The sequence below is a fragment of the Toxorhynchites rutilus genome, chromosome 2, assembly GCF_029784135.1.
Source record: "Toxorhynchites rutilus septentrionalis strain SRP chromosome 2, ASM2978413v1, whole genome shotgun sequence".
Classification (NCBI taxonomy): domain Eukaryota; kingdom Metazoa; phylum Arthropoda; class Insecta; order Diptera; family Culicidae; genus Toxorhynchites; species Toxorhynchites rutilus.
Genome location: NC_073745.1, coordinates 202010873 through 202027404, shown reverse-complemented (window position 1 = coordinate 202027404; position 16532 = coordinate 202010873). Strand labels below are relative to the sequence as shown.

At 38.0% G+C, this 16532-nt stretch overlaps 1 protein-coding gene across 3 annotated transcripts in view; it reads left to right on the top strand.

The window, feature by feature from the left end:
• LOC129765263 (protein transport protein Sec24A-like) overlaps window positions 1–11575 on the top strand; it is a 48678-nt gene extending 37103 nt beyond the window's left edge. For all 3 annotated transcript variants that reach the window (XM_055765381.1, XM_055765378.1, XM_055765380.1), the window contains 11 exons: window positions 5595–5704; window positions 5772–6003; window positions 6059–6216; window positions 6280–6353; window positions 6414–6565; window positions 6624–6877; window positions 6947–7312; window positions 7385–7593; window positions 10032–10129; window positions 10187–10325; window positions 10394–11575. In XM_055765381.1, coding sequence (XP_055621356.1) covers window positions 5595–5704; window positions 5772–6003; window positions 6059–6216; window positions 6280–6353; window positions 6414–6565; window positions 6624–6877; window positions 6947–7312; window positions 7385–7593; window positions 10032–10129; window positions 10187–10325; window positions 10394–10505 — 1904 coding nt within the window. In that variant the 3' untranslated portion in view covers window positions 10506–11575. The remainder of the gene's footprint in view (window positions 1–5594; window positions 5705–5771; window positions 6004–6058; window positions 6217–6279; window positions 6354–6413; window positions 6566–6623; window positions 6878–6946; window positions 7313–7384; window positions 7594–10031; window positions 10130–10186; window positions 10326–10393) is intronic.
• The last annotated feature ends 4957 nt before the right edge of the window (window positions 11576–16532 follow it).

The following is a 16532-nucleotide window of genomic DNA, read 5'->3' as shown; positions in this document are numbered from 1 at the left end:
AAGAACGAAAATTAATATTATTTTAATATAAGGAACAACTCTAATTGCTATACAAAAATGAATTCTAGGCACGATGAAATTCATCATTTGCTAGCCCTTCTCTGCATGATTTTGCTTATTGGTGAAATAAATCAGGGTGGTATAGTTCAACTTAAAGTGAACTTGTTCTTTTATATAATTTTTGGGCATTCAATGTTATGATGAAAATTTCCACCATTATGCAAAGAAGAGTTAACAAAAATTTATTGTCGTGGCCGCCATCATGTATATAAAATTGAATCAGGTGGGATTACCTCCGTATGAAAAAGGACTATCGAAAGCCGATGTAATAGTTTGTTGCCGTGGACCCATTTTGGGAGTAGTATCAATTCTAGATTCTTGTGATGCTGTTCTTTTTCGTCCCTGATTTAGAACCGGGGCCGGTCTTTCATTAACAGTGGAGATGGCCAAATTTTTATGCTTGAATGTCAAATGATTGAGCATGTTGCTCGTGTTGCGGCAAAAACTTAGAATATGCAAACATAATTTACATTGTACTTTGTTCCCGTCAATTTTTTTAAAGAACTCCCAAGCCGGACTGATTTTGGATTTTTCTTGATTTTTTTGCCGAAGGTGTTTCTGACATCGTGGATTTTTCCCAATTAGGCTTCTGCGGTTCCAATCGATATTCAATCTGAAAAGAATAAACCAATTTTAATCACAGAGTGTCGGCTATCTAGAAAAATCTTGAAAATCAGGGAATATAAATGAATTTAAGCCCTGTCAAAAAAAATCGCGGAGTTTCGTCACCAATCAGAATTACTATACAAGCCTATTGAATTTTAAATAATGGCAGTAATTGGAAAGTTTGTTATACAAAAATGTTTATTTATCTTGGAATATTATATATATTTTTTATTTTTTATATTTTTTTCTGTGTGCATTTACTTTGGTGCATGTTGCCTGCCTTTGTCTGTGCGCGAAGGTAAAGGACAAACAACGCGAAAGCAAAGCATACTGTTTGGTATGTGCATATGAATTTTTTCCTACAACATATGCCAACAGGTTCATATGAATCATATGAAATCAAAAAAGCATACACAATAAATCAAGCCAGTTTCTTTCAAATATCTAACATGTCATTTACCCAAAAGCTCATACCAGCCATCTCCTGGGATGTTGCAATCAGCGGTGCCTGGAAACAGTCATGTGTCACAAATAATTTCGAACTGTTCAGAAGGACATGATCGTATTGGAAAGATTCACGAGGATCGTTGAGAAGGTCCAACTCGGCCGTGTTGGAATAAGCTACATGATGACGTTGGGCATTGTCCCGTATTATAAATCTGCTCAAAGAACTGTTGAGATTCTTTGCAAGTTTGCTGGTGATAATCAGAAAAAAAATTTAACCAACATCAGATTCCTTCGTCGACGTAGTTCAATGCTTGGCGTTTCATTTTATCAAATGATTAATCCACCAACATCCAGCAACTTCTAGTTATTTCGATTAAATTTTCTGTTTTTATCCATGAATGATGGTAATGGAACAAAGAACCATTTATCAGAGAATGACATTTGACAATGAAAAAAACTTCGAAAAACTCGCTAATATTTGATGACAAATAAATTGTGATTTCGTTTGGAATGAAAAGGAATGTTGAATACACCAGCTTTAACCTTCCTATACTCGCGCATAGGTTTGACAGGCCGAGAGTGAATGAGGTGGCTTAATTAAATAATTATTAAAACTGAATGAAGTTAAAGAAAAAAAATCTGGAGTTTTGGAGTGAGTATACGAGTGACAATTTTGCTTATTATTATTTATTAGAAATGTTATTAAAATTAAATTATTATCAACTCATAACAGTATTAATTTAAAAACAATACTCAAAATTAACCACTGGATAATTCTGATGCATGAATAACAAATTTTCAGCAATTGCTAACAACCATTTACGCTTTGCTTTGCACACCAGAGTAGCTACAGAGAATAATCAGTTTTTTCCTAAATCCCGGTTAAAAAGAAAAATATAATGCAGTAGAAACCCGATCATCCGCGGAATAGGCTCTATAGAATTACGGGCTCACTTCAGCGGATAATCGGGGTTCTATTGTACTACTAACCAGCGACTAACGGTACTCCCCCGGGAAGGCATTGATGCTTCAACTCCATCGCCTTTGTCGAAGTGACCTTAGACCGTGGTTCCGAATGGTCGAAACACTTTTACCAGCAAAATTATCGTCAGAGAACCTTTTTATAACCTATTCTAAATTACCTGAAAAAACGCGCTCAAAATGGCCGTGAAGAAAAGGCAACGCTGTCCTTTTTTCTCTGGAACAGGATTTCAATCTCCCTGAATATCTGAACCTGCGAATAAAATAAAATTCAACACTTTTTCAAATCAAATATAAGATATTTACAATACCTGCAGTATTTGTTAAATTTTCTCCGCAAAAATATTTCTTTCACTTTCGCTTCCAATTCGCTTTTTGCGCCATAAGTCGCGATTACAGTCTAAACCCTAGCACTGTTGAAACAAAATGACTAATGACAAAGCCCACTGACAAGACATGTTGATCAAGGTGTTTACGAAGTGGGGTGAGGCACTACATGGTAAATCCAATATAATCAAAATAACTTATAAAAAAATAAAACAGCTGCGGTCGTATTTTTTTTCTTCTGGGTTTGGATCGATTAATCGACGCAAATTATTCGTTCGCTTCGATTATTGGTTGCGCAGTATTCGTTCGATTAATAATCGATTTCTGTAGGAAGTATTCGATTAATCGAACGATTATCGGGGATCACTAAATTCGACCATGGTTACTTCCCAGCAAACGTTAAATCGTACGGATAGCCATAATTAGAGGCGATATACATACATCCAAGACACATTTGGATGATATATGATGCATAAAACTGGCATAAACACGCAAAAGTGGAGGCGATATACGTATATACCATATTTTATATGCATGTAAAGCCGTATATAACGATATACGATGCTTTTTACACTGATATATGATTTCGGACGGCATACGTTTGCCTGGTGCTTTACGTTTGCCCGGTTATTTTTTGTTTCGAAATACAATACCGCGCCACAATATTTCTAGCCTACTACACTTTTTCTGAGTGGTTGTTTCTGTTGTAGTCGTTTTCTGTGGCGATTTATTCCGGGAACCGGTTTTGAATCATAACTGAGTAGATTTCTGAGCGGGCACCCGTTTATATACATTATTTTGAGATATCAGTAGCCTGTTTTCAAATCAATTTTTATGCATAAATTGTCTTCGGGTCAATAAGTAACAAGCATATAACTCTAGGCCTTTTTATCTTTCGAATAAAGTGATTATCATACCTCTACATTCAGCCTGCAAAGAGGTATTACCGTTCAAAACTTTGCACTCCAAACGTAACGCTCTTGTTTTCGAAACCTTGACGTTACACTCCGGTACAGAACTAACATATTGCCATAATTTGTAGAAGCAAAAACAATCGAACACTTCAATTCGTATCCCGCGGTTTGGCCAAGAAAGATAACAATGGCAGACCATTACATACAGATTGTCATAATTAATCGATTTATAAGTTCTGCAGAAATTCGTGATGACATTGCTAAGGATCATGAAACAATCAGAAAGGGTAATCAGAATGAAAGCGGTTTGCGAGGCTCAATCCCTTGGTCTCGACCAAAATATCTAAAACACATTTTTCAGGAACATATGGAATTGAAAAAAATCTATCGTTGAGATAGACATACTGCTAAACTTGTGAAGCGATATCTATTAGATCAACATTTTGATGTTTAATCTCAGCCACCTCAAAGTTGTAAATTAAGTTGTAATCTGAGACTTTGTGGAAAACCACGTTGTAAGAAATCGAAAGAAACGATCGAGAGAAGGACAGAAGGAAAACATACGATAATAGCGAACCGTGTGTACGATCCTAAAATAACAATCTCACCTATCGGTAGCGGGTGCAATAAAACCCAATGCAATAGAATAACGGAAAGGAAAGGGACCAAGGATCGCACACATTTCTTATCGCGCTAGGTTCCGTTGCCCTTAGAATGCAGTATAAGTGAAAGATAAGCTTTAGCCAGGAGTTGTATGTGTTGAATCACAGATAAGCGATAGGTAAAGGACTTATATGCAAAGGAACAATAACGTTTATAGTTTTCTCTTTCTTTCACACGTTAAATTTAAATTTAGGCTAGAATTAGGATACAAAAAATTGTATAAAAGCCCAAGGTTTTCTGAATAAAGCAAGTAGTCTTTGGAATCGTGTCGTACGATTTAAGTCCGAAACTTCCTATTGAATCGACTGACGAGAGTTCTTCAGATTCAAGTTTTCCAACGTCCGCAGAAATAGTTGTATAATTTGCGCTCGGAGTTCGTGAAGATCTTGTACTCGTTGATCCTCTTGCTTAGTTGATATTTGATAGATTGATCAGCTCCCGTTCGTTGCTCGTTCCGTACGAAATTAGTGCGAAGGCAGTCAGTTCAAATTGTTGAAAGGAATAACACTTTTTTCTTACTTCAACCCTGTAAAGTGCCAATCCAGATTCGCAAGGTTGATTCCTTCGCATCAACCGAGTTTGCGTATTAGTCATCTTTTACACACGTTGATCATATTAATATGAAAAGAAACAAAAATATGACCGATATTTAGGTTGCCCAAACAGAATGGTACAATATTCCTAATCAAAGAAGTCAACGATTCGTGGAAAGACTACCACAGCGTTTTGAAGCAGTTCTTGCTCCTCAGAAAACGCTCGTTTCTTTTCTTCATCTAATCTAATACCAGGGACAGACATACAGCTGTACTTGCGCTGTAAGAGTACAGCGTTGTGCAGGTACTCTCGTACCATGACGGACATACTTTGGTTGTACACTGTACCACATGTCAAACTGACAATCAGAAATTTGCAATGTATTTTCACCAATATTTCAATGAAAAAGGTTTTTATTTAGCGTCTAAACTATCAAACACAACAAATATGTTTCCAATCTGAGTTATTAACTCAAGAGAAAGTCAATGAAAAGAATGTATACCAAGTGTTTTGATTCGGTTTGTTCATGCTACTCACCACTAACCGTCTATGGCGCTGCGCGCAGTACAACTGTAGCCATGTACAGCGGTAAAATAGGTCGGTACAGGTACAGCGATTGTACCGAGTTGCTTGCATGGTTCTAGCGCTGTACATGGTGACAGACATACAATTTCCGAAGTACAACGCTAGTACAGCTGTATGTCTGTCATAAGTATAACTTGTACTTATTATGTCCTCACGTCGTCAAACGATAAGATATAGGAAGCCTACATATGATCCATTCAAGTCAGCTGTAGTTGTTATAGGCCTACCGAGCCTATAAAATAAATATTTATTATTATCACGACTCAGGTCAGAACTTGTTAGTTTAGTCATCAACCATTTTCAAATTACTTTCAATATGCTCAACTCAATGAAAACCATATTTTCAATAAATCAAATCATAGATCAAATGTTGTTTTATATGTCATGTGTTTTGTCTACCTCGTGTATATTTGTACAGAATAATACTATAATTGCTTTTATCAAGTTTTTCAAATCCATTCTTATGCTTACTTGCAGTACCCGAGGAATTCCAGTTCGACCCAGTGACGAAAACATATGGAGATCCAACCCGACGACCTGAGATCAAATCCAGTACGATAGAGTTCATTGCTCCTTCGGAATATATGGTAAGCTTTTCGTTTATTTTGTTGCATCTTCCGTTTAACTAACTTATCTTCGTTGTGGTTTGTTTAGCTGAGACCTCCCCAGCCGGCGATTTATCTATTCCTGCTGGATGTCTCATCTATAGCACAACAAACTGGTTATTTGCATACCGTTTGCAACACGCTCGTCGATCATTTGGAAAGTTTACCGGGTGATGCACGAACTCAGGTAGGCTTCATAGCGTACAACAGCGCGATTCATTTCTACAACATCGCTGAGGGATACAGTCAACCACATGAAGTTACTGTGCTGGATGTTGAAGGTTGGTTATGGGATGATCTTTTTTTGCACTCGTGTTCATATACTTTGCATTCCAGATGTATTCCTACCATATCCGGACAATTTACTGGTAAATCTGAAGGAATGCAAGGAATTGATAAAAGATCTATTGACGCAACTTCCGAAACGTTTCGAACACACGCATGACACACACAGCGCTCTCGGTGCCGCTTTGCAGGTGGCTTTCAAGTTAATGGTAAGAACGCGGTTCAACATTTGATACTTTCAACTGTTGTTCATCACATACATTGTGTTTCAGAGTGCTTCCGGTGGTCGAGTCACAGTGTTTCAGTGCTGTCTACCAAATTACGGACCAGGTGCATTGCAGTCAAGGTGTGTGTGTATGGCTTACTTCGAAACATTTAGATTTTTAACGTTTCAACTATATTTCAGGGAGGATCCGAACAATCGTTCTTCTAAAGATGTGGCCCACCTTGGGCCAGCGACTGATTTCTACAAGCGCCTGGCGCTTGATTGCTCCGCCCAACAGATTGCTGTTGACCTGTTCTTACTAAATAGCCAATACTGTGATCTCGCAACAATTTGTAAGAAACCGTTTGTTTCTGTATCATGCAGACTTGAACGACCAAACTCTCTTTCTAGCTGGAATCAGTAAATTCAGTGGTGGGTGCATGCAACACATCCCACTGTTCAGTGCAGCGAAGCCCCAGTTAGTGAAATCTTTACAGAAATGTTTCGAGCGGTATCTCACGCGTAAAATTGGCTTTGAGGCTGTCATGCGAGTGAGATGTACTCGAGGGCTGGCAATTCACACATTCCATGGTAACTTCTTCGTCCGATCAACGGATCTTCTTTCGCTGCCTAACGTCAATCCAGACGCTGGATTCGGAATGCAGGTAAGTTTATTTTGCGTCTATTGGATTTCATTTGATACTTGAATAACGAACAATTCTCCACAATAACAGCTAACCTATGAAGAAAGCTTGGCTGAGTGCAAAACGGTATGTTTCCAAGCGGCGTTGTTATACACCAGCAGCAAAGCTGAGCGAAGAATTCGTGTCCACACACTTTGCATACCGGTCACGTCCAGCCTTTCGGAAGTGATGTATTCGGCCGATGCGCAGTGTATTGTTGGGCTGTTGAGCAAAATGGCCGTTGATCGATCACTGAGCTCTAGTTTGTCCGACGCCAGAGATGCCTTCATCAATGCGACTGTTGATATTTTCAGCGCATTCAAGATTGCGCAAAATTTGCCCCAGAATTCCGGAACCATCGTAGCGCCAGAGAATCTCGCATTACTACCACTGTATATTCTAGCGATGTTGAAGCATGTGAGTGTGTTTGATTGCAGCGAATTCCTGATTTTGTTTTCGTTGAATGCGGTATGTTGTGTTTTTTTATAGACTGCCTTCAGGGTTGGAACCAGTACCCGTTTGGATGACCGAGTGTTCGCCATGAGTGAAATGAAGACCATGCCGCTGGACCAGCTGATAAGATACATTTATCCGGACTTTTATGTGCTCGATGAGCTGTTCCTCAGTGCTTCTCGGGAGACAACGGATGGAGAAGCTCATCTGGTGGAGCCTCCACGGTTGCAGCTGTCTGCTGAAAAGTGAGTAAAATTTCAAAAACTAATAAAAAACAAATATGTTTTTATTGAGATTATGATTGTGGATTGTCATGAAATTATGAGAGAGCATCTTCCTTCCGAGTGTTCACGTTTTCTATTACACAAGATTCTTTTTTCACGCGACTTTTTCACGTCATTTTTTCACAAGATTTTATTACGCGATTTGGTACTGGCTAATCTACACTTCGTTGGGAAGAGAAATCCTGCGTGTATATAATAGACACTGCCGCAAGGTTTCGTTAGAAACAGATCATTTTACATAAATTCAATCGCCTCACCATCAAGCTCCAAATTCCGGATAGAGATGGATTGATGAAAGCTTCACAATATGAAGAAGGTTGATAGCTGACTGGAGTGAATATGATAGAGCAGTGAAAAATAGAAAAACGGAAACATAGTTACGTCCAGATATCTCCAGCTCAGAGCTTACTTCATGCTACGCCATATATCGATGTGACCGCAGCTCTGCCACTAGCAATCGTCAGCGTGGGGCGGAGTTTTAGTGGCGGTTTACGCAATCAAATCGCTATACTGCTTCTTGTTACGTAGCATTTTGGAGTATGCTGTCTGCGTGTGGTCTCCGTTTCACAGCACGACAATCATATGGATGAAGAGAGTGCAGCTTAGTTTCATTCGATATGCTCTCCGAAATCTCCCTTGGACATATCCAGACCATCTCCCAGACTACTCGAGCCGCTGCAGACTGACTGCGTTAGAATCGCTAGCTTCTAAGCTTGCTAACCCTAAAAAAATATTTGCGTTTGATCTGTTAAATGGAAATCTTGACTGCCCATCTTTATTGTATAATGTATCGTTCTATGTACCATCCCGACAACTACGTGAGCGCGATTTATTGTTTTTCAGTCGCCAAAGGGATTTCCTATGGATTCCATAATCCCATACAAAATTGTGGAGGCGATCTGGCGTAGTGGTAACATCCATTCCTCTCACGCTAAAGGTCACGAGTTCAATTCTCACTCCCGACATTCTTCCAAAAATGGAAGTAAAAGTGACGAACCAGCCGAATGAGTTGAAAGTCACTATAATACAGATAAAAAAAAATCCCATACAGCTTAAGAACAACAAATCAACAAAAAAAAATCGCACAAAAAAACCGCGCAGAAAAAAATATGACTCAAGCCTAAAATTACCCGTTTGTTTGATGATTCTTATACATAATCTTGCTATGCTTTGACTGTCATCTATCAGTTTAGAGCTGCCCACGTTGGTAAATCAAATGTTTAGATTTCGAAGATCGTTCGTTCATTGTGTCTTCGCTTAGCCAATTTTGGAATCTTAGTATGATTGTTGTTGTTGTGCTTCCTGTAGCATAGATTTTCTTGTGGAGCGATTCGGCTTTCAGGATACGGCTGCTTGACGAACTTGACTTGTTATAAATTTATCACTCAAAATAATCTCAGTGTTGCCACAAATTTGTACTCGTAACTACACTGCTCTTGGAGTAAATTCTTGCTGCGATTTGTACGCGAAACGAGTGAAAAGAGTAACTCAATTTTTGGACCTAGATTTTATATAGCGACCGATTGGTCAACTCAGAGTTACATAGAGAACATCATTTTGTTTGGAAGAATGAATATTCATCGGTAGTCTTAGTATCTAACAGATTGCGATCTTTTTAGTCAGACCAGACCAGACAATCTGCGAGTTATCGTGGCTGACCGGAAACAACCAAACGAGATTGTTGTCGATCAGTGATTTACTTTGGAGTATCGCATTTACATCCTCTCTCACGTAGTAGAAATTGAGCCCGAAGTGCGAATCCATTACGAGTGATGGAGTTGAAGTGATGGAGTTGAAGTTTAAGGCTACTCGTGCGACTTTTTGTCCTCAAGCTCATGACATGTCTGAAGTCAAAGGTGCGCAGCGGTGTGATCACTCCTAAAGTTCCACTACAAGTATCTTCGACGATGCCCGGTTGGCTTGCTTGAAAAACCATGTGCAACCGATAAGCAAAATCAGATCCCTTTTGGCATCCGTGTGGATAGCCAATGTAAGCCTTTGTGGTCACGATATCGATATCGAGCAGGCTGTTTGGTTTTGCAAGATCGATATGCCCGAGTATGAGATGTGTTGGTTAATTTGAGCTTGTTTAAATGTCTTCTCTTGAAAGTTATCTAGTTTCGTATCTCCCATCTGTTTAATGCTAAGTATAATTGTTTATATGCTAAAACTTATTTGGATCTTTGAAACTGTTGTATCTGAGTCAGTACAAATAAACGAATTTGGTGATAAATATAGCGTTGCTACTCGCAAATGCTATTTCACATCTTCTTCGTCTCTGAAAGGGGGTGAAAATGCATTTTGTAGGTCTACATGTCTTTACTACATTTATTTCGTTATCTTGTTGATAAACTACATGTAAAGAAATCACAATGACTAAAAAGCCGCTTCTCATTCAGGTTCGATTCACGATCTATGTTTTTGCTGGACTGTGGCCCCGAGATGTTCATCTACGTTGGATCGAATGTGGCACCAGCGATCTTGAGTGACATTATAGGTAAGCATTGACCCTTCGAGGCACTTTAAAAATTAGAATCATTCTATATATTTGCAGGAGTGAACTCCGTTCCGGAGATTCCCGATTTCTGCATTGATCTCCCAAGTCGGGAGACGGCCGCAAGCGAGGCACTGTTTGCATTTATCGACAGTATCAACGAGGAGAAGCCGTACTCTACTTACATACAGGTTATCAGGTACTGTACCAATGCTCTTGTAGATAACGATATTTATTCGTTATGCTTTTTTTCCTTCGCATTCGCAGGGATACGAGCCAATTCCGGTCGTTGTTCGTGGAAAAGTTCGTCGACGATAGGAATCAGAGTTCGCTGTCCTATTACGAATTTTTACAGCACTTAAGGACCCAGGTAAAGTAAGCTATGCTTGCCTAAGTGCTTACTAAGACGAGGACATAGTGAAACATGAAGTTCAGCATAGCGTCAGGAGCACACTATATAATAAAGGCATGATCAAGCGGGAGAACGGGGAAAAAGTTAGTAATAACCATATGAGGAAACAGGATAAACAATTGTAGTAAATTATGTATAATAAACAATGTGAGACCCATTTAAACCTTGCAAATCGTTGGTTGAAAGTGTAAAAAAACATAGATATATAATATAAAAAAATATATATAAATGCTAGACTACTTTAAACGAAAAAAACACTCACTTTTTGTTGACGACTGCAAACATTCAATTTCATTGTAACAAATAAACCGAATTAGGACAACAGCGAGAAGATGAATAGAATCAATTATTTTTTTTCTCAAAACAACCAAATTTAAATAAGTGAAACTAAAAAGCTTTTCCCAAATCAATACGCGTCAACTGTTGGAGGGAGAATCAATTTTTAAATTAATTAGGATATTTTGAGAATAAGTGCGATAAAATGTGTGTGTGACGGGAAACTATGCACCTGAAAGAAGGTTGTACGATCTAATTCTTCTCATGCTTCAATAATGAAAAACACAAACTAAATTGATTTAGCAGATACATTTGAACCCGGGCATTATCATAATTTTCTTGGTGGCTATATTTATTTAAAAAAGTGAATGAGTGAATGTTGTTACGTCATGTTTTGCTCTTCGAACAAAATTATGAGTAATCAAAGCGAAGGATCATAGCAATAAACCACAGAGAACGGAGGGATTCCAGCTAGCGTTGAAAACAGTATATCTTAATAAACCCCAAAGTAATCAATACTATTTTGCATGTTTGGATTAGTTTGTATCGTTATCATTTAGTAAGGTTAAATGCTTCAGTGAACTGTTGATTTTAGTCGATGGTTTTACTTCTGCTTGATTGAGTTATTCGACCCAAGCTAGAGGCTAGAGGAAAGTGATCACAGATGTTGAGGAGCGCTTGAAGTATCTGTGTACGCGTGTTGGTTACAATTGATTCTTAGGAACATATAAAATGAAATATATGAAATTATGACCTCGAGATCCCTCAGGATTTCTTCACTGGATGACAAAGCACTTTTTTATCTCTTTCGTTTATTTGATTTAGACTCATTAGCATTTTTAGTTGTTACAGAGTCGGATACATTCCTGTACACATATATTTATGTTTAACTCACGGTGAGCATGTTTTGAAAAAAAAATATTAAACACATTTTAATATACAGTGATGGCGAAAATATTAAATACAGGCTTAACATGCATATTTGTATCAATCTCTCAGACGAAATATCTCTCTGAAAACGGCATCACTAATAGGGAAGGTAGGGGCAATATGGTGGTTTGAATATGCTTTAAGAAAGCTTTATGTGGAAAATCTACACCTTTGAAAATTTGTTCCATTTCCGTCGATCGAAAGCACTACTCCGGGCATTATGACCATGTTAGTTGATTCAATCATTTAAGCATGTTTTCGCTAAAAATAACGTAACAAGTTCATAAAACGAAAATTTATTCTATTTTGCAACTAACACGTATATTTTCATTGGATTTCATTCAGTTTGCTTGTACAAAAAAAAAAAAACAATGTGATCAAAGTGTACCCGAATGGACATATACCCGAATACGACAAATACCCGAATGAACATTTACCCGAATGCAACATTTACCCGAAAGGAATATTTACCCGAATGAAAAAGCAAAAATTTCGACAAATCAGATTATGAATTTTGTCAAATCTCTTGTTACGAAGTTACAAAGGAAGATGGAGGCGAATGAACTGCAAAGTTTAAAGCCTCTTAAAAACAAAGAAACAAACAAAGGAAGATTTGAGATTTGAGATTTGTAATGAAGAAATTCGAGAAAGATGTTAGAGACTTGTGTCATTTTTAGAAATTAGTGTAGACACAATTGACATGCCGTTGAAGGCCAAGTGATCATTCAGAAATGAGCATGGGTTATGGAATATTCCGAAAATTAAGCAGGTAACTTTAATATAAAAAAATTTAAATGAAAATGTGAAATGAGTAGATAAGAAAAAATGGTACTTACGTATTTACCACCGCAGCGCAGTTTTGATCATGAATTTATTATTTCGTGATGAAATTTATTCTAAGGTCAACATAATGGGGGCGAAGTTTCCATTTAACGAGGATAAGGAACCGAGGCGACACGAAGCCGCCGAGGTGACGCAATCCGAGTGGGTCACCGACCTGCTGTCGGAAGCGACGGCTTCTCGCAAGCAAACCTGTGTTCCACCGATTGCCCGGTTTGTTTGAAACATAGGAGATGAACCTTTAGTTAGGTTCGACCGAGAGTTAGCGAGCGTTGTAAAACTGCATTTTTCCACTTTTTATTATTTTGAAAAGGATTTTATCCAACGCCGCTATTTCTCAAATTGCACTACCCACGAAAAATACAAACCTTTTTGGGTGGAAATGAGCAACTATGATCTTATCTCATCAGAAATAAATATACAAATTCTTCCTAATAATAAAATTTGCATATTATTCGAATATATCCTTCTTTCGGGTAAGTCTCGCATTCTGGTAGATGTTACATTCGGGTAATTGTTACATTAGGGTAACTGTCGCACTCGGGTAAATGTTACATTCGGGTAACTGTTACATTCGGGTAATTGTTGCATTCGGGTAAGTTACAGTTCAAGTAGATGTTACATTCGGGTAGCTGTCGCATTCGGGTATTTGTATCATTTCTTTCGGGTTTTTTTTTATATAATTCCTTTCGGCCAATTCATACGCTAGCTTCCGGATTTTTCAAGTCGTAACACCGTAGAACCGTTGTTCCATAGCGAGAATATAATATCCAAGCTCGTTCTCTTACTCCGTCGTAAAATCATTACAAAATCACAACGGATCTGCACAATGTAAATAACGTTTAAGGTGAAGGTGGAAGCTAACCACAAATGGCTGCCACAATGGCGCTCATTTCTTTCATCTTCCTCCCTCTCCCCTCGCCCGAAAATCAATAATTTTGCAAAACAGTGTGAAGAAAATGATCGTTTTCACACACTTCCCATCAAGTAATATCAACCAAACTCTAATCGATTACTCACAAGATACTAACTTTTCATCTGCTGTCGCACTGTATAGTGAAAAACGTCGGAAAACTCGAGCTAGTGCTCTGATAGTTAAATTTTCATTTTTCAATTTTCCGCAATGGTTTTGTTTGTATTTGTGAAAGCTTCGTTTTTTTTCGACACTGATGCCAGACAACATCATCGAAACAGCTATAAAAACCATTCAATAAAATGTTATACCTGAGCAGCGTTTCATGTCATGAAAATCGATAAAATAAAATTGTGTTGATATCAATACAATTATTATTTTTATGTTTAATGAGTCTATAATGTAAGTTTTAGCAACTTTAACATTGGTTATGCACATTGTATTGCAGAGCTCGGGACACTGCCACGGCTGCCTATGCTTTAAAAAATAGTAAACGGAAAAGTATTACATTCCAACGTGAATATGTGTGAATAATAAGATCAACGAAGGAAATTATTAAGGAATTATCAACATCGAGTTACTGTACTGAAGAACTTGTTAATACCAAATGAACCCCAATTTGCATGTGTTATAAATTTGCGCTCGCGTATAATCAGAATCTTACTCCATATGCAAATACACCTTCTATATATATTTATATTTGTAATTGTTCATCAAAGCTAGCCATTGTAGTAGTATAGGTAAACCCACGTATAAAACTGGGGTAAGAGTGTTTGTGAGAGAAGAGCAAAGCACACGTAAATATATCAATTTACTTATAAGACTATGTGGCGCTACATTGACACGAGTCTTTGAAAAAAAATAACAATTCAATACTAAAGTAAAATGTATGAACGATATGTTCCGATGAACAATTGCAAATATAAATATATATAGAAGGTGCATTTGCATATGAAGTAAAATTCTGATTATCCGCGAGCGTAACATGAGCAAATTTATAACACATGCGAATTGGGGCCCTTTTGGTATGAACAAGTTCTTCCGCATAGTAACTCGATGTTGATAATTCCTTAATGTTTTCCTTCGTTGATCGTATTGTTTTCACATATTCACGTTGGAGAGCCTTAACGCTCTTCGTTGGCCGAGGCATTTTGATTGAATGTAATACTTTTCCGTTTACTGTTTTTGAAAGCATAGGCATAGGTTTTCGGGGAAAAAAACATCAATATCTTTGAGTAGCATTAAGAGACATACAAGTTATGCACCGTAAAATGCGTGGATTTAAAAACTCTAAAGATCATTCAAAGACAGTTTTGATGTAGAATTTTACATATAAAAGTTAGAGCAAAAAAACCTTTTTTTTCATGGTAACCCTAACTCAACCTAGAGAAAAAGCGCTATATCGGTTATTTGAAGAGATAGAAAGAAATATTGTTCCACAAAGTTACTTAAAATAACCAGAGCTACAATATTGTCGAACTATGTTTACCTCTATCTATAAAGATAAGAAAGTTAGATTTTTCATTTCATTCACAATTTTGGTCACCCTATTTTTGATAACATAAAAATGAGCGCTCTATTATATGTATCAACTTTGTCGAAGACAGTTTTTGTCTAGAAAATCCCTGTCGAGCTCTAGATGCTAATTTCCACTTAAATGCACCTCCTGGACCATAGTGCACTGGGCCACGGGGGCACCAATGGTAATACTTGCAAGTATCAAATATCATGCTACATGTTATTTAGTATTGTCTCAGTGGAATCGCACCTCTAGACATCGTTCGTACAGCGAAAACCAACCAGCGTTTGCCACAGCATGCATACAGAGCCATACATTGGAGGTTTGAAGCGACTAAGAATATAAACACTTCTCTTCATGTTGTGCTATTCTCAAAAGAAACGCTTCTGTAATTATTACTGGTCTCGAAAAAAGTTGCATTCCTTTCTCATGATCGAGATAAGCGCAGCTGTTACCTCAGTGGAGAAAGTTTTGCTACTGGCAAGCGATTCCCTATCACATACAAAATTCTAGAACGACATTTACTATCTTGGTGACTAAATAAACGAAATAAATTCTGTCTGTTAATCTCAATAATTTCGAAAAGAGTTGCATTGCTTCATTGTAATGAAGGTAAGCGCAAATGCCATCCTTGTTGAAGGCAGTAAAAAAAGGCGACAAGCTGAATTGTGGGAACTAACGTACAATTCTTCCTCAGATCCTCTTTCGCTGTATATCGCCAATAGTAAAGAAATTCGTGGAAAGTTATCTCGACGATGGACCATATTTTTACACCGCGGCAGATTTGGGCTTGGGATCAATGCGTCTAAGACCAAATACATGGTAACAGGAGGGACTGATCGCAACCAAATTCTTCTAGGTAGTAGTGTGGTGACGATGGCGATGATCTTGATGTGGTAGACGAATTTGTCTACTTTGGCTCGTTGATAACAGCTGGGAACAAAAACAGTCGTGAAATTCGAAGATGCATAGTCAACGGAAGTCGTGCCTACTACGGGCTTCGCAAATCTTTGAGCTTCAATAAACTTCGACCCCGTACGGAATCCCTGATTCGACCGGTTGTTCACGAAGCATGGACGATGCTCGGAGAGGACTCATAAGCACTTGGTGTTTTCGAACACCAAGTGCTCAGAATAATATACGGTGGTGAACCGGGAAACGGAGTATTGAGAAGAAGAATGAACCACGCACTGGCACAACTCTACGGCGAACCCAGCATCCAGTAAGTCGCTAAGGCTGGACGAGTGCAATAAGTGCAAGATTGCTGGTCAGCAATCCAAATTAGGCTTTTTGAATGGCCTGAATACCATTGAAAATTTCTTTCAAATTTTGCATTAGTTTCTGGAATAAGATAAAAGGCACTGAATCAGGATAAGGCAGCGGATTAGTTACGACACGGGACGAATTCCCTAGTTGACATCTCCGGTTGCTAAAATATAGCTTGTGTCTCGGATATTAATTGACACACTGATTAGATATGATTTAGGTATAATTTTTAATCAAAGACGTTTTGTAG